Below are 23303 nucleotides of genomic sequence, written 5' to 3' on the forward strand. Positions count from 1 at the left end.
CATTTTCCCTAATGTATTTATTCATACTTTCAACCCCCCTATTGCCGCCTCCCTCTTCCACACCCAGAAGCCCTCCCCACTCCAACCTTGCCCAACACCCTGTCCTGGTCTTTCCCTCCTTGCCCTGCTTGGGCTCTGCTGTCCACACCAGGCTGCACTCCTACCTCCCCTGCTGCAAGTACACCATCTTTACCCTGTTGGGTCTCTGATATGCATGGATGTCCTCACCTCACTCGGGCTCTGATGCTTCACACTGGGCCATCTTCTTCCAAAGATGCCCTCCTCAGCCTGTTCAGGTTCTGACACCCTGCTCAGGCTCATTGAGGTAGACCTCATCCTAGTGTGAACAACTACATTGCTCTCCCTCACTTGATGGCTTCAGGACTGAATTGTTCAAGAAGGGAAGGGAAGGAAAGAAGAGGAGTTTTTTTAATTTTTAAAAGTGCACGAGCACATTTACAGCAATGAAACTAGTCTGTATGATACTGTAATGGTGGATATGTGTCATTATATGTTTGCCAAACCCATCGAATATACAACTCTAAGAGTGAGCCCTAATGTAAACTATGGACTTTGGGTGATAGTGACATGTCAATGTAGGTTCATAAATTGTAACGATGTACCACTCCCATAGGGGATATTAAAAATAGGGGAGGCTATGCATGTGTAGAGGCATGTGGTATATGGGAAATCTGTGTACCTTCCCCTCAATTTTGCTGTGAACCTAAAACATCTCTGAAAGATAAACATATTTTTTAACAGGTTAGAATTGTATTTCCTGCAAGAAAATTGCATGTTTATGCAGCATTATTTACAAATTATGGAAGCAGCCCAAGTGTCCATTGCTAGATGACACACAGCAATGGAATATTATTCAGCCATAAAAAGAAGGAAATCTTGCCATTTGCAACAACATGGATGGAGCTAGAGAGTATAATGCTAAGTGAGATAAGTCAATGAGAGAAAGAAAAATACCATATGATTTCACCCGTATGTGGAATTTAAGAAACAAAGAAGATGAGCAGAAGAAAAAAAGAGAGACAAATGAAGAGACAGACTCTCTTTTTTTGAACAAACTTGTAACTATAGAGAACAAACTGATGGTTACCAGAGGGGAGGTGGGGGGAGGTGTTGGGTGAAATAGGTGAAGGGGATTCAAGAGTGCACTCATCGGAAGAAAAAAAAAGAGAGAGAGAGAGAACACTTATGATGAGCCCAGAGAATTGTGGAATCACTATCTGTACACCTGAAACTAATATAACACTGTATGCTCACTACACTGGAATTAAAATAAAAAATTTAGTAAAAAAAGAACTTCACTTCTTGCAAGAAAATTGCATCTCTATGATATGTTGATTCCGTAGTATAATCGTGATTACTGAAAAATGGCTGTATGAGTAACTTGACACTTTACACTACTAATTCTGTTAGAAACCCTTTTATAAACTGCAAAGAAAATGAAGAGAAACAAAAAACTGAAACTTATCCTGTGGTAAATATCAAAGCTATCACAAAATGGCAATCAGACATTACATTCCTCTGGGTAAGAATATGCAACACACTGTAAGCATTGTCATGGGGTGAGGACAAAGCATGGCAAATTAGGGGAAGGGAGCAGGATTCATAGGGCAGGCAAAACAAAGGGGTAGAGATGAAACAAGATTAACTAATTTGAACCATGAATGATAATTATTGAAGCTGGTTAACATGAACATGGGGCTCATTATTCTGTGTCTCTAATCTTGTATGTATTTGCGATTTCTCATAATAGTTTAAAATATCTACTGCAAAATTAAAGAGAATATGTAGCATCATTTTTTTTTTTAAGTTCAAGATCAAGCCTTGACATACACAACTAATATCTCACTAGCAACCTGGGTGATCGGGATGTCCAAGTGCTCTGCCATATTCTTTCTCCCAAAGTTGCTGCACCAGCTGTTCCAACTGAAAGAACCACATACATCACCAAATCATACAAATATCCCTACGGGCCTGCTGGGGTGCAGGCCAGGAAGGCCAGTGATGTGTAGCTATGGAGATAAGAATATTCATTTCCACAAACATTTTCTAAGATTGCTATTGTCTACCTGACTCAACACTGGCCCAAGGAGGGATTCCTAGATCAATTCCTTGTCCTGCCACTTTGACACAACAGATGCTCCTCTCAAGGCAGAGAACACATTCTTCCTTGCAATGGGTTGGATGCCAAGTGCCCTCTGAATCCAGAAGGAGAACTGGGAGATTATTTAAGGAGGAAGGCGTTTTTGTAAGTAAATGGGGGGGGGGGGCTGGGTGGCTCAGTTGGCAAGCATCCAACTCTTGATTTCGGCTCAGGTCATGATCTCATGATCCGTGAGTTTGAGTCCCATGTTGGGCTCTGTGCTGATAGCAAGGAGCCTGCTTGGGATTCACTCTCCCTCTCTCTGCCCCTCTTCTGCTCTGCATGTGCACGCTCTCTCTCCCTCTCTCAAAGACAGATGTTTAAACTTGAAAAAAAATAGATAGATGATAGATAAAGTTATCTTGAGACAGATTATGCTGCCTCCATTCTTCCTTTATTGTGAATTACCCTAATCTCTTTATTTTTCTGACACTCTCTACTGTGTAGTATGTTCTACAAGTTCACCTGTTCTCTGAGTGTGGGTGGCTTTACCTTTTTTTTTTTTAAGTTTATTGATTGAGACAGAGAGAGATAGAGAGAGAAAACACACTCGCAGGAGCTGGGGAGGGGTAGAGAAGGGGGTGGGGGAGAGAATCTCAAGCAGGCTCTACACTATCAGCCCGGGACTCGATCTCACAAACCTCGAGATCATGACCTGAGCTGAAATCAAGAGTTGGATGCTCAACTGACTGAGCCACCCAGGCACCCCTAATTTTACCTTTTCTATGCAGCTCAATGCATTTTGCTGCACAAAATTTGTCTATATATCCACTGTCTCAGAAGCTTAAAATCTCCAATGCTCAATAGACTTTAGGGAATACATTACCATGACAGAGATTAAGAGCTGATATTAAAATTCCTAGCCTAATAATTTTGCTAAACAAGAATTCTCAGATACGTAGAAAAAGAAAGCTACTGTATATAATAAGAAAAAAAGTTCAGGAAAGTTAAAACAAAGTGTGAGTGACAATATTGGGGGGCAGAAAATTATAGAGGTTCTTTAACAAATGACTACAGCCTTGATACATCCTTTCAGATTCTGTAAGATTTCCTTGCTTCTTTTCCCTCTCTTGAAAGTCTTTTACACAAAAGAAAGTCTTGTCCAAATCAGTATGAATCAGGTTCTGATAATAATAGTAACCTCCATTTATTTTGTACCTAATGTATGCAAAGCTCTATATCAAGTGCTTTATACACATTACCTCATTCAATCATTATAGCTCTTTGGTGTAAATACTTTAATCCCTATACTACCAATTAAACACTCAGAGAGACAATGTGCACACAGATGTTTATTGTAGCATTTATCCATAATAGTGAAAACTTAGAAGCAACTCAAATATCCAACAAAGAAATTTTAAATAAGCTATGATACATCTGCTCGGTAGACTATTTCATAGCCATTAAAGTTTTTATTTTATTTTATTTAAAAAATGATTGTTCAATTATTTTTGAGAGGGAGAGAGAGGGAGGGGCAGAGAGAGAGGGAGACCGAGCATCCCAAGTAGGCTCCACACTGCCAGCTCAGAGCCCAATGCGGGGCTCAAACCCACGAATCTGAGATCTTGACCTGAGCCGAAACAGATTGAGCCACGCAGCTGCTCCGCCATTAAAAATTTTAATTATGAAAACTGTAATAGCAATTACAAAAAAGAAAAAGAGTTTTTGATATAGAGATAATGTTAAGTTTAAAGACAAATACAAAATAGCAAGGCTACCATGACTGTAAAAATGCAATTATATATAGTGTGTTCATGAAGAAAAATCTGGCAAGGTACAAATGAAGGCATTGTGAGTAATTTCCCCCTCTGCTTTCAAACGCCCTGCATTTGTTGTATTTATAATACAAAAGGCAGGGACTGGCCATTGGGAAGCATGAGCTGATATTGAAGAAGGGGAGCACTTCGGAGGAATACAGAAATTTGGCTGGGGTGAGCCCACTCTGCAACGGGGGAAAGTAAAACAGGGATTGGTTTCGGTTAGCCTCCTGTGTCAACTTGGCTGGGCTAGAGTACCTGGTTATTTAATCAAACACGAATCTGGGTGTGGCTGTGAAGGTGTTTTCTAGATGTGGTTAACCATCACCTGGTGCGCCTCATCCCATCAGCTGAAAAGTCTTGCAAACAAAAAACTGAGGTTTCTCAGAAAAGAAATTCTGCCTCAAGACTGCAGTGTTAGTTCCTCCCTGAGTTTCCAGCTTGCTGGCCCATCTACAGATTCCAGACTATCCAGTTTCCTCAATCATGTAAATCAATTCTTTCAGATAAATATATATATATTTATCAGCCTAACTACATCAGTGTTTTCCAGAAAAACAGAATCATTAGGATATATATAAGAAAAAATATACATATGTGTATATATATGTGTGTATATGTGTATACAATATGTGTATATATGTGTATATGTGTATACAATATATTTATGTGTATATATATGTGTGTATATGTGTATACAATATGTGTATATATGTGTATATGTGTATACAATATATATGTGTATATATATATGTGTATATGTGTATACAATATGTGTATATATGTGTATATGTGTATACAATATATATACACAATATATGTGTATATATATATATATATACACATATATATACATATATGTATATTTATATATATCCTAATGATTCTGTTTTTCTGGAAAACACTGATGTAGTTAGGCTGTTACCTGGGAAAGCAGCGGGTGTCTCTAATGAGTTTCTGCTAAGCAGCATCCCCTTCATGAATTTGCCCCTGAAGAGTCTGTTTCTAGACCTTATAGGCTAAACACTTGGTCCTCACCAAGTCTTAGAGTTGAAAAGATAACACAGTTTGCACAAGCCTAAACCTTAAAACCACAATGTCAATTGTAGTGGTTTGAAAACAAGTCCACAGATTCTTTGACACTCCTCCCTTCAAAAAAGTGGAGCCTAATCCCCTACCCTTGAGTGTGAGTGAGGTGCTTCTAAGAAATAGAATGTGCTGAAAGTGATGGTGGGTGACCTGTGGGTCATAAAAGTCATCGTGGCTTCCTCCTTGCTTTCTCCCTCGGGTGGCTTGCTCTGGGGAACCAGGCACTCAGTTGTGAGGATACTCGAGCAACTCTGGGTAGAGATCCACAAGGGGAGGAACAGAGGCCACTGCAGATATGCGAGTGGAGGTCACTCTGTGGTCAGTCAAGCCTCTAGAACCTTACAGATGAATAGAACTTGTGCTGCCTAAATGTCTATCTCTGGCTTAGCCTAAACCGTAAGAATGAGAAGCATAGGACAAACTTATTCTTAGCAATATAATAGTTATTTTTCCTGTAATACACTCATGGCTCATGTTTTTGGTCAAACTTGAGACACTTTATCATTGAAGTGCCTATAAACTTAAATAGGCCCATGTTAACGTGAAAAGAAAAAAGTGACATTCACATTACAGAGTCCAAAGAAGTCTGAAAATGCAGGGAAAGCAGTGTGTCTATTGCTTAAAGCCCTTTCTAAGTTTCCTGCAAGTTCCCAGCAGTTGGGCCCTTATGTTTTCATTCCTATGACCATGCCTGGCTCGGAACTCCTCCATCATTATTATTTTTTGTTCCACATTGCATTGATCCGGGCTCTTGCTTGATTTCAAAAAGCAAAAATACAAGCAACAACAGCAGAAATCACTTACAAAAGATTGAGATAACTGAGGGTTTTGCGTCTCAGAAATGCAAATAACTTCAAAGAATTGACCCTTGGGGGTGCCTGGGTGGCTCAGTCGTTTAAGGTCCGACTTCTGGCTCAGGGCATGAGCTCTCTGCCCATCCCCGCTCATGCTCTCTCTCTCAAAAACAAATCTAAAAAATGTTTAAAAAACAAAGAATGAACCTTCATTTTTCTTAGACGTTCTCCCCCTCCCCACCTCGCCCCCTTTGTGAAGGGCACTGGTCCTCAGGAGGTAACAGGATCGAACTCAGGACACATGCGTATCTTCTCTTGCCCTCCTTTCCCAGTGACACTCCAACTGCAATGTTCCCACTGCATTTAGCAAAGCCTTATAGTTCTGTTTTCTAGGGCTCCTCATTGAACAGAACTCACCCTCCTTAGGTGTTCTTCCCAGCCCAGGGGTGTTAATTCTCTTAATCTTTTCAGTGATCGTTTTTCTAACGTTAAAAAAATTTTTTTTAGTTTATTTATTTATTTTGAGAGAGAAAGAGCAAGCACGGAAGGGGCAGAAAAAGAGGGAGAGAGAGAATCCCAAGCAGGCTCCGCATTGTCAGCTCAGAGCCCAATGCAGGGCTTGAACCCATGAACCCATGAGATCATAACCTGGGCCGAAATCAAGCGTCAGCTGCTTAACTGAGCCACACAGGCACCCCACGTGTTTTATTTTGTTTTTGTTTTAATTTGCATGCTCTTCCAACTGAGGCGGGCTGTGGCCCTGATATTTGTAATGATCTTATGCAAATTATCCTCCCATCTCCTCCAGAGAATTGTACTGCGAGAGGTTAGAAAACTTGGCCTGAGGCACTGAGCGGATGAGTGGTGGGGCCAGGCAGCAGTTTTGGCTACATCTTCCCTAATATGCCAGCTTAGGTGAGTGAGACACTCAAGGGGTCACTTCACGAATACGGTAGCAAAACAAGGGGGGGTGGTACTGTAATCAGAACTTTGATGGCACCGGCCTCAGATGGCTCCACCTGTTCATTTCCACAGGAAAGGGTCTCCTAGTAGGAGCTCTGGGATTTGGAGCAGTCTCCAGGCCACCCTTCCGGGTGGTGCTGGGATGGCACTGTGGGTTGATACATCCCTTCTTCAGGCAGTTTGGATCAGTCTATGTCCTGTCTCTAGTCGTTTGGAAGCTGATCATTCAGGGGGCACCTGGGTTGGGCGTCCGACTTCAGCTCAGGTCATGATCTCACGGTTTGTGAGTTTGAGCCCTGCATCGGGCTCTGTGCTGACAGCTCAGAGCCTGGAGCCTGCTTCGGATTCTGTGTCTCCTTCTCTCTCTGCCCCTCCCCCACTCATGCTCTGTCTGTCTCTCAAAAATGAATAAACATTAAAAAAATAAACAGTGTTTCTTTTCTTGTGCTGGAATCAAATAAGTTGGGTTGGCAATTGTGATTATTTAAGGCTGATCAGAAACTATGACTAGTACCATATTATATTTTGATCAAATTTTAACGGGAAAATAATTAACAAATTAGATTTGTTTCATACAATCTTTTAACACATGGCAGCATGGCCCATGTGGGCTGGCAGGCTGCTCAGATGTGGGTGGCCCACCTAGGGTCCCAGGACTTACTGAGGTCACCACAGCACAGAGATGCTCCTCATCACCTCAGGTACTCAGTGCTAATGTGGTCGAGGCACCTTGCTGTGCTAGAGCGGGCAAGCTGGAGCTTTGGGCTCACCACGACCTCAGTGCAAGCCCAGCTCAGAGTCTCACGAGTGGCTAACCTCGAGCAAGGTGTCTTTAGTTTAGATTTTTTCTGGGCCTCCATTTTCTCACTAATTGAAAACAAATTTTTTTTAAGGTTTTCATTTTCAGAGACAGAGACAAAGTGTGAGTTAGGGAGGAGCAGAGAGAGAGGGAGACATAGAATCTGAAGCAGACTCCAGGGTCTGAGCTATCAGCACAGAACCCGATGCAGGGCTCAAACTCAAGGACCACGAGATCACGATGAGCTGAAGTTGGACGCTTAACCAACTGAGCCACCGAGGCGCCCCTCCACTTTCTCACTTATAAAGATAATCCATACGTCACTGGTTTGTTGTGAGGATTAAATTAGTCAATTCAGGGGCACCTGGGTGGCTCAGTCGGTTGAGCGACCGACTTCGGCTCAGGTCATGATCTCACGGTTTGTGAGTTCGAGCCCTGCGTCAGGCTCTGTGCTGACAGCTCAGAGCCTGGAGCCTGCTTCTGATTCTGCGTCTCCCTCTCTCTCTGACCCTCCCCCACTCGTGCTCTGTCTCTCTCTGCCTCAGAAATAAATAAACATTAAAAAAATTTTTTTTAAAATACATCTAAATTAGTCAATTCATGTAAGATGCTTAGAATGATATTTGGTACATCGTGTTTAGCATATTATTATTGTTAGATAAAGCCACAGTATTGAAACTCAGAAGAGACTGACATATAAACCAGAGGTCAGTTTATTAATTTGTCTTTAGAAATGCAGCTGACAAGAGGCCTGAAAATCCAACTTTCCAGTCAGTATATGCTCTCCAGGTGAGAAAGGTCACAGAAGCCAAGTCACAAGCCAAGGAATCCAGAGGAAGGTCGAATGGGATGGGGGAATTAGTGGATGAGGCTCTGGGGCCTGTGGTGTCAAGTTGTGATGGACTGGGGCATCCAGTGCCTCGATGCAAGACCTGCTAAAAAGTCAAGTTGCCAGATAGAGTCTGCCACCTGCCAGCAGGTCTGGGGACCCAGTGACAATGCTTGGTCTCTCATATTCTCTCTTCTCCATTGCAGGATCCTGGCATTCTTGATTCCAATCACATTTCATATATTGTTCCAGTCACTTATTCTTCCTTAGCTAATTGTGCCTCATTTACCTGATGGCTCTTAAATGTACCTCCAACCTAGGGCACCTGGGTGGCTTAGTCGGTTAAGTGTCCGACTATTTTGGCTCAGATCATGATCCCAGGGTCCTGGGATCAAGCCCTGTTGTTGCGCTGCATGCTGTCAGCCAGAGTCTGCTTGGGATTCTCCCTCCTCCTCTCTCTCTCCCTCTCTTTGCCCACCTCCCACTCTCTCTCTCTCTCAAAATAAACTAAAAAAAAAAAAAAAGTACCCCCAACCCTGACACCAAACCACAATGTACAATTTCTTGAATGACTTCATCTCACCCATTGTTCACTAGTTCTTACTAGTCTTATTCTAAGATAACTCTACTTCCAAGTTCTGGGTGTGCCATACTTTTGTTCTGACTGTAGTGTTCATGGAAGAGGAAGACGAAAAAATCTTTGGGGGTAAGAAGGTTGAGAATGACTATACTCAAAGGTCACTAGTACTCAAGAAAAACCTAGACTCCTCTACTGATGGAGAATCCCCAAGTTCGAACAAAGTATTGAGTGATGGAATAGATTGAATATAGAACATCCATAAAGAACAAGAGAAGCACGCGCGTGTGTGTAAGAATCTAAAGGATAAGTCTTTGCAGTGAGAGAAGAATCCAAGAGGGGGTCCCTTCTAGGTCCAAGGACACAAAGTTGGAAGTGTGGGTACCTGTCATTTTGGTTGAGGCACCATGACTAAATACAGTGGTCTTCAGCTCCAGAGCATCATAAATATTACCTCACTAAAATCAGTAAAGCAGTGAAGGTCACAACAAACACTAGTTATCATAATGGCTAACATTTATGGAACTAGTGGGCCCATGATGAGAATTTTGGTTGTATTATCTAACACAATAAACCTACAATGTAAGGACCATTATTGTTCCCATTTTATAGATCAGGAAACTGAGGCACTGAGAGGCATCATTTGCCAAGGTGACATAGCCATTCAATAATAGAATCCAGACTCAAATGCAGTTCTGATTCCAGAGCTCACACCCTAATACACAAGTTAAAACAAATCAGACCCACAGGCACTAACCCTCCTTCCAGGTTCAAATACTTTCCTAAAAGGACAGAAGGGCTCCTGACCCTGGGCATGCTCAGGAGAATGTCACCCTCTGTATAAACTGTTGTGGAACAAAGCTAAGAACAGCTGATCTGGAGAGATGAACCACATACTTTTGTTCTTGCCCTCTCTCTGCACAAAAAGAGGTATCTGAACCTAAGCAAGACCCTTAACATCTGCTTCAAGCTCCTGCTCTGTAAAATGGGAATAACTCAGCAGGAGATATTTAACACAAGGTTGGTGAGAGGATAAGACCAAAAGAGAACATTCATGAAGCATTCCTCAGTGTTAAAATGCTATAGTGTCGGTTGACAAATATTTACGTACTGTAATTTAGAGTTTCAAAGGCCTCTCTACATACAGTAAATCAGAAATCACTTCCAAACCACCCATTTATTCAACATAAAACAGAAACCTAGAATTACCGACAGGGCATGACGTATACGTATTATAATGGGCTTAAATTACATGGTGATTTCTGCCCAACCCCATGTAACTCAGCAGGGGCTAGGCATTCCTGCACCCGTGCTTTCTGATGTGCAGCTCAGCAGATGAGGGCTGTGGGGTGGCCCTTCTTGGGTGACATCTTGATGATGCCCTGAGCATTTGTGAGACTGTCTCCAGAGGAGGCTCTAGGGTGCTTGCCACATCAGCTCTCCCACAGGCTGATCCATAGCACTTTACAGTTTATAAAAATATTCAGTTTGCACAAGACCTTGTTTCTTTTTTTTGAGAGAGACAGAGAGAGAGAGAGAGAGAGAGAGACAGAGAGAGAAAACGAATGGGGGAGGGGCAGAGAGAGGGAGACAGAATCCCAAGTAGGCTCTGCACTGTCAGCACAGGGCCCAAGGAGGGGCTTAAACTCACAAACTGTGACATCATGACCTGAGCTGAAATCAAGAGTCAGAACCTTAACTGACTGAGCCATCCAAGCGTGCGCAAGACCTTGTTTCAATTAATCCTTCCAACTACCCAAAGAAGCAGGCAGGACAAAGTGCAGTAAGCCCACTGAAGGATAATTTACCCAGGAGAGGTCGACTTATCCAAGATGCCACCGGTGGAAGAGCTGGACTAACCCCAGTGCATGACTTTCCACTAAACTGTGTTTTGGGATTTCTTAACGATTCATTGAGCACCTAGCACATCGGCCACTGTGCCAGGTACACCTACTCATCGGCTTGGCCTCTGGAGAGGAGCTTGTTCAAACTTTCCCCCTCCCCTGCTCCATGCAACTAGTGAGTTTTAAGCACTGGAATTAAGAACCTGACTATTCAGTATGTCACACAGTAGAGCTAAGTGGCAGCACTGTAGCAGTTAGAGATATAGAGCCAGCCTGGCCTGAATCCCAGCCCAGACACCCACGGTCAACTGTTTCCTTATCTGTAAAACAGGGATAACAACTGTGCCAGTTCATAGGGTTTCGAGGACTGATTTAGTGCAGGTGTAGCACTTACAACGGTGCCTGTTACATAAGACTCCAATAAATATTAACTGTTACTTCCTTAGCATTGTGTTGAAAGGAGGAACAAGGGAAGGTTTAAAAACAAATATCTCTTTAACCTCTTAGTGTCTCAAAGTTCTCATTTCATTTCACTTATTTCAAGACTCAGGCCCAGAAAAAGGAGCCCTCCCTCATTTGGGCAGAGCTCCAAACCCCTTGCTAAGTCAGCATACCACCCTCCCTGGTCTCACCTCTGCCTCCATCATCTCGACTCCATGTCCTTAGGGCTGGATTTGGGTCATGGCCTCCCTGTTGGTCTTCTTGCCTCTGCTCTCTCCTCCATCATTCTCTACTTTTTCTCAATTTTCCCCAAATAGTCACTTAACAAGCATTTTAACTGAGCACCTATTAACTGGGAGGCACTGTAGTGGATGCTGTGATGGGCTACCCAGATCCCCCTTTAGGAGTGAAGAACTTGCCCCAGCTGCTGCGTATTGACGGCAGAAAGCCCTCACTTGTCAGCCCCTGAGGAGGATTGCCTCAGCTGAAGAAAACCTTTCCGAAGGTCACGCCTCGTTCTGGTAGCAGCTGGCACCTAAAGACTAATCACTCAGCAGAATAAAGGCTGAACCCATTGCCTCAGATTAGACCAACTCTGCAGGGCTATCCCAGCTCCAGAATGTGGGCTTGGCTGAGCCTTTCCTGGGCCTGCATCACTGCTCGGCTTCTCCCTCTGCTCAACTGATCTCAAGCTGCTTTCCAGGGAAGCAAACCTGTGACAGGCACAGGAGATGCAAAGATGAGCAAGCCGTGGCCTGGCCTTCAAGGATATCAAGGCAAACCAGAACTACGATCTTATCGGCATACAGCTTATAATGGGGGAAGCACACAGTGCCAATGAAGCCCACTTGGAAGAGGGCGGGGTTGAATCACCCCAGGTTTGAAAAACCCTCCCAGCCCTTCAGTTATCCAGTCTGCGGGCTCCCGCTGATGCAGTGACAGTGCTCTGATGCTGGCAGGGGTGTTGTTTGGTTTGCATCTGTGGATGGACCAGACCCAGGCCTGGGGAACAGTTCCTAGTAAGATGTTCTGTACCCAAATGACACATCAGGCTGGGGCCTGGCCAGGCAGGGTAAATGGTACCTTCTCTCCTATTCTGTGCTAACATTTACCTGGAAAGCTCAGTAAAATGTCTAGGTCTAACAAATCTCAAGACAGCAATATCACATTGGGATAAACGATTCTGTGGCTGGCATCTTTGAGGGTCATGTAGATTGGTGCAGAGACCCACTGCACCCTTGTCCACCGGCAACCAACCAGGTTGTCTGGGAAGGCACTGGTGAGTATGGTAAGGCCAGCAGAAGCGGGGAGGCCAGCATTTCAAAGAAGACCTTGCAGACTGAGGTCTTTCAACCCGGCTGGCTCTGCACTGCTTTAAAGGCCTGATGTCGGCAGGGCAGCTCCAGCATCAGTAGCTGTGGGAAGGACCAGCTTTCCAATGGCTGGGGTTAGATAGGGTCTCCACAGCATGGAAGGGCAGACTGCTGTATTGGGCCGTCTGGAGTGATCAAGGGCAGTCTTTTGGGTCACTTTCCCCTTTGCCCTGTGGAGTGGAGATGGCTGATTTTGCTGCCATTTTCCATCCCTGAAGACCACCATCTCCTGCCAACTCACCTCCCCTAACTTCCAGAAATTCACCATACACACTTATCCTGGGATCTTTCTCACCTCCTGCAATTCATTCATGCCGTCTTTCTCAAGTCCTGCAGCAATAGACTTATATTGTCATATATAAAAGCTCTTCATTCACATTTCTTTCATGGAATCATAAACTGGAAGCCAGTCTGGAGGCCATCTAGTGCTGGCTTCCCCCTCAGAGCCCTTCTCCGTAGCCTGGCAGGGCCGAACAGTCTCTGGGAACTCACTCCCAGAAAGCAGCCTATTTAAAAGTTTTCTTTCCTTTGAGCCCCAAATGGTCCACCTCTGGAGCCACTCAAGAGAAAAATTTCCTCTTTCCTCAAATAATAATAATAGTCTTTAAATCATAGACCGCTCACCCAAGAATTGCTTTCTGAGGGCTTATATGTTATGTGCTTGCCATCTAAACCTCACAACCCTATAAAGAAACCACGTAGGAAGGTGTTCAAAAAGGTTGTGATGTGCTGTGATTACCCAGCTAATACTAGTGGCCCCTTCTACTACTGGGGATGGAGCTGGGACTTGATTTCAGGCCCTACTCCAATGCCTTTGCTCTTTGTACACAAAGCCACATCCAAAGAAGCAGACTCTGTGTCACAGAACCCTTCAGTTGCATTCTCACCAACTGAGAAATTGAGGACTCCTACAGGGATTCACAAATTAGTGAGGGGTGAAGGGGCTGAGAGCCTGGCACAGAAACTACACCACACGGCCCCCAAACTGGCACACCTGCAGGCCTGAGGGTGAGGAGTGTGGTGGGGACCATGAGAAGACCCTCGTGACTTCAATGGTACACAGAAGTGGCTGGAACACCTCTGGACTTCTAAGAGGGAGGGAGGCTGAGGAGGCTGGCTGACTAGTGGCCCTTTGGCCAGCTTCCTCAGTCTACCAGCACCTGCTGTGTAGTGAACAGAGCCTTCTTGATTTCATTCTCCTTTCCTCCAAAAGAGGCTCTTTCCCCCAGCTACCTACATACCACAACAGCCTCAGGGGGCTACAAATCTTAGGTTGACCCCTGTGACTACAATTTCCCATGAAGCCAGCAAGTTCCTTCTGTTGATTCTGGTTTTTCTGTTGTCTTTGAGGAAGGCAAGGTTCCTATTTTAGTGTCTTCTAACAATTACATATAGAAGTGGAGTCCTCAAGAAACAATATTTAAAAGAGCTACTACTCTGTTAAACAACTGCTCTCCTGAGATTCCTTGATTTAAAAACAAAGTGCTGTTTCTTCCCATTCGACCCCATTCTCAATTCCCTACTTCCCAGGCCCCCCCTACATAGTTCGAAGGAAAATAAAGAACATGAAGCCACCCAAGCAAAATGGGACAAAGATAGTTTCTCGGTTTCTCTTCAGCTCCAGCCGAGGATCAGAGAAGCAAGGTGAGCCTAAGTCAGAGACCACAGGCATAAGCAGTTGACAAACCATGCTGGAGGCCAGGTTACAGAATCAGTTCACTCCTCCAAGCAGTGGGACTGAGGCAGCACAAACCAAGCCCCCTTCTGCTGCAGCTGAGCCCAGGCTATAGGGAATAGTATACCCCAGTGATGTAATACATTGCCCTTCATTCCACCAGCTCAGGCCACCCAAAGTAAGGCAGGTGATCTCTGAGCCCCAGTGGCTTTAATGACACCTCCTTCCAGAGCAAGACTGGTGCTGCCATGGACCTGGCCATGTGACTGATATAAGTGTTACAGGAAAAGCCTAAGCCTCAGAGCCCACGCCCCTTAACACTGGGCAAGTGCTGCAGCCCTGCCAATGAGCAGCAGAGATGAAGCCAGGGAGATGCAGGGGGACATTTAATTTACACAGCAGCCACTTGGGGCCCAGTCAGAGCTGGGGCAGTTGGGGGGGATCTATAACCAGAGGGCACCCCCACCCCTTCCCTTGAAGACCAGTCCTCACAGACACTTAGACGGGGTTCCCTGGGTTATACAGAGGATGCTCCAGTTAAAAGGAGATTTGGAAATAAGGCTGTCCCCAAAGTTGGGGGAAGTCCGTGGCCTGGAGATGGTTGCCTATATCGCTGCCCAGGGGTCTGAGAGACCAGTCCATATCCTGGGCACAGTCCTCGGCCTGGTGACCCTAAAGGAAGCCCTCACGGCGGAACTGTTCCTGGAGAAGGGCGCGGTACTGGTCAAACCCCCCCTCGACCCGGGTGACGCCGCCGCCTTCGCACACCCACAACTCCCGGCACACCAACCGGATGAAGCGCTCATCGTGGGATACCAATATCACACCGCCCTGAAAGAGAGGAGACCAGGAGGCACTCAGGGGGGGGCCCTAAGGGGTGATGACACTTGGGGAGGAGCAGGCAGCATGAAGGCACACTCACCCTGAAATTGTTGAGAGCACGGCCCAGAGCCTCAATCGTCTCCATATCCAGGTGGTTTGTGGGTTCATCCAGAATGTAGAAGTTGGGGCTAGAAGGCAGTACCCAGGAAGGTGGGTAGTTATTGGGGTTGGGAGAAAAATGAACCCTCTGATACGAAGGCAAGAGAAACATTTTCTACTTGGCTAGAGGGGTAGAGGGGTAGGGGGGTAGGGGGTAGAGGGGAAGGCAAGAGCTCACCAGGGCATGGTCATCTGAGCAAAGGCTACCCGACTCTTCTGGCCCCCAGACAAGCTGGCAACAGGGCGCACCGCCAGTTCTCCAGAGATGCCATACCGGCCCAGCTGGTGACGATACTCCTCCTCAGGCCGCCCTGGAATAGGCCTCACCCCATCAAGTGGATTCTTGACCCAACTTTCTCTCTTTGCCCTCCCCTCAGCCCTACCTCCAAATGCCCATGTCCTTATACTTAAACTCGGGGCTCACTGCTCATTACCCCACCCCAACATGGGCCTAGCCGTAGGGGTCACCTCCTTTCCGGACTCAAATCCCTAAGGTACCGGGAAACTTGCGTGCCAGCAGTTCCACGGCACTGACATTCAGGTCCAGCTGCTCCACGTGGTGCTGGCTGAAATAGCCAATCTTCAGATTCCTACAGGCAGAAACAAAGGTGGAAAGAGGGGATGGAAGGCAATGACCATAAACGAGTGTAGCTACAGTATATGAGCAGTTTGGAATTGGGGGCTTTACCTGTGAGCATGTCTGATGCCCCGGACAGGGGCCAGGTCCCCCATAAGCAGCTTCAGCATGGTAGACTTACCAGCACCATTCTCCCCAACCTGTAAAAAGAACCCCGAGAATGTTCAAGAGTGGACATGTGTGAGACACTGAAGGGAAGGAGATGAGAACTGGTTCTGACCAATGACTCCTTCAACAACGAAAAAAATATTAAGGAACTCTACAGAAAGATGAAAGAGCTAGTAAAGATATAAAGGGAACTGACACCTGAATACCTACTAAGTGCAGGGGATTTAATCCTGCCAATAACTGAGTGACGTAGGTGTTATCACCACTTCGTAACCAAGCTAGCAACAGGCAGAGCCAAGACCTGAAATCTGATCTCTCTTCCATGTTCCATGGTTTGAGAAAACTCAGAGCTAAGACTAGTAAGATAAAGTCTTGTTCTAAGTATTCATAAAATACCACAACCAGGCTTCCTATCTCTGCAAGGAAGTATAGCAAAGCCCTTGGCCCAGGCCAATCCCTGCTCCTGTATACCACTTCCCTTTGCAGCCAGATGATCTGGGCCAATCCACACCACGTGAAGGGGTGGCAGAGTCCCAGCTCACAGAACAGAGAAACAGCAACCATACCACACAAATGCGGGACTCGAGATCAGCAGAGACGGATAGACGGCTGAAGACGACATGCTTAGGATCATAGTAGAAATCCACCTCATCTAGTTGTAGAACTGGTGGTGAGAACTTCTCAAACCCATCAGGGAACCTGTAGGAGGTGGTGGTGAGGAACACAGAGGTGGCCAGAAACAAGAGCTCCCCACCAGCCCCTTGGCCCAGCACTCACTTCATCACCACCTCCAACTCCTTGTCCACAGGTTTGAGCTCCGGTCTGAGGAGAGAGGGGGCAGGCAAACTAAATTTATGGCTTAAAAAAATGACTTTGTTCTTACTACACAAATAATAGATGTTCAGGAAAAACCTAGAAAAAACTCGTAATTCTACCATCCAGACCCCATTCTTATTTTAGAGTACCTTCTTCCAGTTCACAATATCCCTTTCAGGAGATTTTTGGCCTTCCAGTTAATACATTGTGATAAATATTTCATGTCACAAAAACCTAAGCCTTTGATTTTAGACTTCCTTCCACCACCGGCACTTCTAGAAAGGTTGCTATTAGATTAACCCCCCAATGTTCAACGTTGTTAGTCATTAAAGAAATCCAAGTCAAAACCACAGTGAGCTGTCGCTCACACCCACTATGATGGCCAAAATTAAAAAGACAGATAATAAGTGTTGGCAAGGATGTGGAGAAATTGGAACCCTCATACATTGCTGGTAGAAATATAAAATGGTACAGCTGCTTTAGAAAACAGCTTGGCAGTTCCTCAAAAAGTTAAACATAGAATTATCTTGTAATCCAGCAATTCTACTCCGAGGCATATACCCAAGAGAATAGAAAACATATGTCCATACGAAAACTTGTACACAAATGTTTAGAGCACTGTTATTCATAAGAGCCAAAAAACAGAAACACTTCCAATACCCCTCAACTGATGAATCAATGAACAAAATGCTGTATATCCTTATAATGAAATATTACCTAGCCATTAAAAGGCAGGCAATACTGATACACGCTACAACACGAATGAACCTCAAAAACATTACGTTAAGTGAAATAAGCCAGACACAAAATGTCGCCTGTTACAGGATTTCATTTATATAAAATACCCAGAATAAGCAAATATATTAGAGACAGAAAAGAAATTAGTGGTTGCCTAGGACTGTGGGGACAACACTAATTTACAACAGCAGTGTAAAATTCTCTGCTTTCCTGTTGGAGAGGAGATTAAAGTTGGTTTCTAGAAAAGGGGAGACCTAGAATGGGAAGGCAAGGGGTACCCTGCAAAATGAGGGAAAAAATTAAGGGAATAAGAGTCAGGGCCTAATCGAGGGCACCGTACTCACAGCTTCTCCAGCATCTTGAGTTTACTCTGCACTTGAGAAGCTCTGTTGGCGTTGTAGCGAAATCGGTCAATGAAAACCTGTGGGTGGATGAGTGCAGACACTGGTCAGGCTCCCTCATCCCTGAAAACTCTAATACCCATGGGCCCCTAGCCCTGTCTGCCCCCATACCTGGATATGCTGGCGATACTGCTGTTGTGCCTCATATTCACGCTGTTGGTTGAGCAGCCGCTCTTGCTTGCTCTTGATGAAGGTCTCAAAGTCTCCCCGGTAGCCATCTAGCCGCTGGCTATGCAGGTGGATGATGTCTGTGGCTATGGCATTCAGGAAGTTGCGGTCATGGGAGACAACCAGGATTGTAGAGGGCCATGTCTGAGGGGTCACAGGATGGCAGGCCCAGTTTGGGAGGGAAATCAACTTCCAGCACCCCCCACCTCCCCACCAGTGTCTTAGAGGCAGACCTTCCTTAGACCTACTCCAGCACCTATAGCCACTCACTTGCAGGTAATTCTCCAGCCACAGGATGGCCCTTACATCCAGCATGTTTGTGGGTTCTGGAAAAGTTGGGGCGGACACATTTGGGATTGAAGGGCTAGAGAACTTGGATGCTGCCATCCTTCCTCACCCCAAAGTCAGGGTGCCCATTTTAAACTCACCATCCAACAGCAGAAGATCTGGCCTATAGAAAAGAATGCAAGCCTTGAGGTTTTAGGTCAGCAGTTCATGACCTCCCATGAACCAAGGCCAATCCTCCACAGTATCCATGGGCCCCTTCAGGCCCAGGAGACTCACCTAGCAAACAGGGCCCGGGCCAGGGCCAGTCTCATCCTCCAACCACCTGAGAACTCCCTAAAGAAACACAGATCACATCAGCTGTAGGTGTTCATTAGGACAGGTAGAGACAGAGCCAACAGTGTTCGTAACCAAGAATGGCAAGGGCCACTCACCGGGTGGGCTGCTGCTGCATTTTAGGGGTAAAGCCAAGCCCAGCAAGAATGACTGATGCCCTAGAAGTGAGGAAATTAAAGAACCCCGTTGGAACAGGTAACGAAATGGAAAGGTAAAATCTGAAGGAGGGAAGGGGAATTTTAAATACCTGGCAGGTGCCTTGTCGGCCTCAATCTCCTCCAGTTTGGCATATATTTCTGCCAACTGTGCAGCTTCTGAGCCCTCAGCCCTGGAGTGGGAATGGGAGGAAGAGCACTCAGCCTGAATGCAGGTAGTCTTGGGGGAAGGTCCTGCACCCTATGTAGCTGAAAAGCAGGTCACCGACTGCCTTGTTGCCAGGACAGGAACAGAGGACAGGAAGAACCTGCTCAAGACAGTAAGGGCAGTGGGCACTGTGGAAGGAACGGGGCTTTACAGCCCCACAGAGCCAAGTTCTAAGCTCTGCTGCTTACTAGGATGGGCATGCAAGTTATGGATTGTGGTAGTATGACAGGCACTCTGTGAAAAACTGTGGCTGCTGGTTACTACCTATTCTGGAGCCTTTACCTGCCAGTGGCAATCTGGGCGCTGAGCTCCCGCTCCCTCCGCAGAAGGTCCTCTCTCACGGTGTCACTCTCTAGCACACTCTGAAGGGCAGGGGTGTCATCTCCAGCAACCTCCTGCTCCACGTGCAGCAGGGAAATGTGGGCTGGAACCCGCAGGCTCCGAGTGGCCAACATCTTCAGGAGTGTTGTCTTCCCCAGCCCATTTCGGCCCACCAGTCCATAGCGGCGGCCCCATGCCAGGTTCACATCTGCTCCAGCCAACAGTACCCTGCAGGGGTAGCAGGAAGAAAACAAAGGGTACTGCTCTAGAAACAGGTATGCAGCAAGTTTAACAACACAAACCTAGTGTTATTTTAAGCCCCATTCCATCTGTCCAAATTCTCCTTTAATTGGAAAAAGAAAAAACGTCACCCCCCACTGCCACTCCCTCACCTATCGCCAAAAGACACATCAAAGTTCTCAATTCGAACATCATAGGATTTGTTCTTGCCAGATGATTCCAACCGACTCTCCTTTCTGCTGCCTGCCTGGCTGGCTGATGCCTCCTCCAAGACTCTTTCAAAGGAAGAAATGGATGGCTTTTAGCACTCCCAGCCACCCTTCCATCCCAATAGAGACTGCTCTATTCTCTTCTCAGCCCTTCTTACTAAACTCACAGAGGGCTGCTGGTCTTGAGTGTGTCCTTCTCTGAGCGCTTCTCCTGCTTTGCCTTCAGTCGAGCCTCAGCCTTCTCTAGCTTCTTTGCATTCACTGTCTGAAGGTCCAAACACAACCATTTCAGGCTAGGTTGTAGCCTCAGAAACAACATCTTAAGTTACCCTGCTCTCAGGGAAAGACTTTATCAGAAATTCCCCAAAAAGATACTCCAGTATTTAAAGACAGTCAATGCTCACCCTCGCTCACCCTCAGCCCCCACCCTTTCTTCCCCCTCCTCACCGAGGACTGTTCCCTCTTTAGCAGTCCTGGAAGGTTGGTGCCACAGTCTGTAAGCGATAAGAAAAGCAGTCACCTTCTCCCTGAGGGAAGGGAAACTAACATTTTGAGTAATTAATATGAATGAGACACAGACATAGACATTTAAAGAAAAGCCTTACAATCCCAGAAACAGCTGTCATCCCCCCACTTTTCAACAAAACAAAACCAAAAGACACCTTCCAGATTGACAATAGAGAGACTGAGGCAGATAAGCAACTCCTAAAAGGTCATGCACCTGGTTAGAAAAGTCACAAAATTGGGAAGTAAACCCAAGTCTGTCTAGTTACAAGGCCCATATTCTTCCTACCCTACCTAAGAGTTTGGAGACCTGTCCAATCCTACTCCCTTCATCAATGGCCTCTTTTGCCCTCAGTAAAGACATTAACTAGCTTCTACAACCTTTTCCTGTGGAAAAGGGGTACCAGGAGTCCTGGGCTCTAGGGGACAGCGGGCTGGGTAGGGGGTGAAGGCTGAGACAAGGGCAGAGGGCAGCTAGTTCAATTTTCCCTCACTCTCACCGTAGTTTTCTGTTATCTTTGACAACTGGATGGGGGCGTCTAGTAGCACCTGGCTGTTTCCCTGGGTCTGTGGCTCAGCCCTTGACGGTAGAAACAGAAAGCGCAAAATTAGGAGCTGAATAAAAAGCTCTACGACCATCAGACCTTTCTTCCCTTACATCTCGTCTCCTCACCGTCCGCCCTCCTATCACGCCCCCACCCCCCATCCTGCCCCAAGATTCCCCCGCCCTGGCACTTACAGGCGCAGAGTGTTGTACATGCGCTGGCACACAGCCCTGATGCCCGCGTCATCCTTGCTGTCCCCGGACACCTCCTGCAACAGTTCCCCCACTGCTTCCACCAGGTCATCCACAGACTCGAAGTCCGCGCTGCCGCTGTGCAAGACGCCTTAGGCCGGGCGTGGCAGGTCGAGGAAGAGAGCGGGTACGGTAGACATACAAGCAGTTTTAGCCCCCGAACCACGGCCCCAGTCCGGGCTCCAAACCCTAACCGGCTCTCGGGACAAGAGGTCACACAGAGGTGAGGCCTAGCAGCGGTCCCCGGCACTACCCGCCCTTAGTCTTTCCCCTAATGACTTCCATTTCCGATTCCCCAGCGCGTTGATTCGGTTCCGCTCACCCGTCACGTAGTCGAAGACCTGTCCGTCAATTTCAGGGAACTCGCTCCGCAGGATTTCAGCGCAAGTCGCCATGTTCCAGTAGGGCTCCCGTCCGCGCAGGCGCCGTTAGACCTCAGCCAAGACCCGCCTCCGGCCGGTCTCCCAAAAGCTCACCCCTCCTCCCAAAGCGCATGCCTAGTAGTGACGTAAGAAAAGCGCAGAGCACTCGGAATCCGGTGGACTAGGTGATCTGGGATGGAGGAACCGTGCGCAAGCGCCGCTCAGAGTCTACGCTGGAACTGCTCTCTCTGCGCTTGCGCAACGCCGTTTCCACTGAAAAACTAGCCACATGTGCGGTTCTCGCTGCCTTCTGGGAGGTGGAGCTACGGGAGGCGGCGGGGTAGGGTGCAGGGAAGCTCGAGGTTTATCTGGACTCGAGACACCGATGGTCCGGTGGGAGGGAACCTTCTGACAGACGAGGGGTTGATAATGTACGCGGGCCTCGCCCGAGTCTCTGCGTTCCCCTGAGGCGCGTCTACCGCAGCGCGCCCAGCCGGGTCCATTTTGGAGCCCACCGAGAGGTTTGCTGACTCACTCGTCCCCGAGCTTTCAGAAGTCCCTGCACAGTAATGTACAGCCCACAGGTTTTGTTCCGGTCCCCAGGTCCTGCGGGCTTCTGGTATCAGCCCGGTGGCCAGCCCGCCCAGGACCAGCACTCCGTTCTCTCACCTGACAGCTCAGCAGTACTACGCGAATTATTTTCACTCGGTCCTAACCTCACCACAGGTCACAAGCTCTCTCTCCACCAAAGGGCAAGAAAACCAGATCGACAAAAGGCTGTGCAAATTCAATGGTATTTATTCCCTACCTACACCCAAAGCGTACTGCTCTACATCAGGAAGCTCAGTAAATGACTGTAAAAAGCTACTTCCTCTCACTGATTTCCTCAGAAGTTAAGACTGTTTTCCTCAAATGATGCTGCTTTACATTTAATGTGAATATTCTTCCAACCTGGCTCTAAAATTTTCACCTAAGATCCACCATCCTTTGCCATTGCGCAGGATCAGTCCTGCTATTTGAAGTTTAAAAGTTAAGCTCCTAGAGCTAACAACCATTTTATAGGCAATAGAGGGAAAGAGGAATTTTGGGGGGGGGGGGGGGGGACTACAAACTATGCTTTCTTCAACAACACTGCAAGAGCTGACAGGGAACCTGTGGTTTATATGATTTAAAAAGCATTCACTGACCACAACGGACCTTGTTTAGATCCTGATGCAAGTTGCAAAAAAAAAAAAAAAACAAAAAACAAAAAAAAAAACAAACCACAGGACTCTTGGATTTTGAACACAGATCATGTTGATAAGAAACTGGCCATGAGTTGATAAGTTGAATGAGCGTTCATTACATATATCTTGTTACTTCTCTTTATATTTGAAATTTTCTCTAATAGATTTAAAATGGCTGAAACCAAACAAGGGAAAACTGGTGAGGGCAGGTTTGCTCTTTTATCTGCCCCAATACACCAGCAGGGTATGGAATACTCCTCTTAAGGACTAGCTTATCACAAGATTCTCTGCAGAGGGGAAGTTAGCAAGGAGGAGAATCCCTTTTACCAGCCACTCACCACTGTTTGGGAAGCCTGGGTAATTGCGAAAAGGACAGAACTGAGGTCAGTTTCTCAAGATGGTGGGAAAAAACAAATGTAAACCTTGCTTAATCTCTGCTAATTAGAAAATACCTGTCTAAAACTGGAGGTCAACTAGGGAAAGAATCTCTACCCTCAGGGAACTAGGAAC

The 23303-nt window shown here is 46.3% G+C and overlaps 1 protein-coding gene across 1 annotated transcript; it reads right to left on the reverse strand.

The window, feature by feature from the left end:
• Positions 1-10510: 10510 nt before the first annotated feature.
• On the reverse strand, positions 10511-21679 carry ABCF3 (ATP binding cassette subfamily F member 3). Its single transcript, XM_027061319.2, has 21 exons — positions 21528-21679; positions 21149-21296; positions 20910-20989; positions 20353-20399; positions 20073-20170; positions 19849-19971; positions 19418-19684; positions 19020-19100; positions 18871-18930; positions 18716-18772; positions 18580-18602; positions 18422-18477; positions 18095-18295; positions 17927-18003; positions 16806-16850; positions 16595-16727; positions 15972-16060; positions 15782-15873; positions 15462-15594; positions 15225-15312; positions 10511-15133 (listed from the first exon to the last, which is right to left on the reverse strand). The coding sequence occupies exons 1-21, from the start codon at positions 21598-21600 to the stop codon at positions 14975-14977; spliced, it is 2130 nt and encodes a 709-aa protein (XP_026917120.1). The 5' UTR covers positions 21601-21679; the 3' UTR covers positions 10511-14974.
• Positions 21680-23303: the final 1624 nt, after the last annotated feature.

This window comes from Acinonyx jubatus, chromosome C2 (genome assembly GCF_027475565.1).
Source record: "Acinonyx jubatus isolate Ajub_Pintada_27869175 chromosome C2, VMU_Ajub_asm_v1.0, whole genome shotgun sequence".
NCBI classification, from domain to species: domain Eukaryota; kingdom Metazoa; phylum Chordata; class Mammalia; order Carnivora; family Felidae; genus Acinonyx; species Acinonyx jubatus.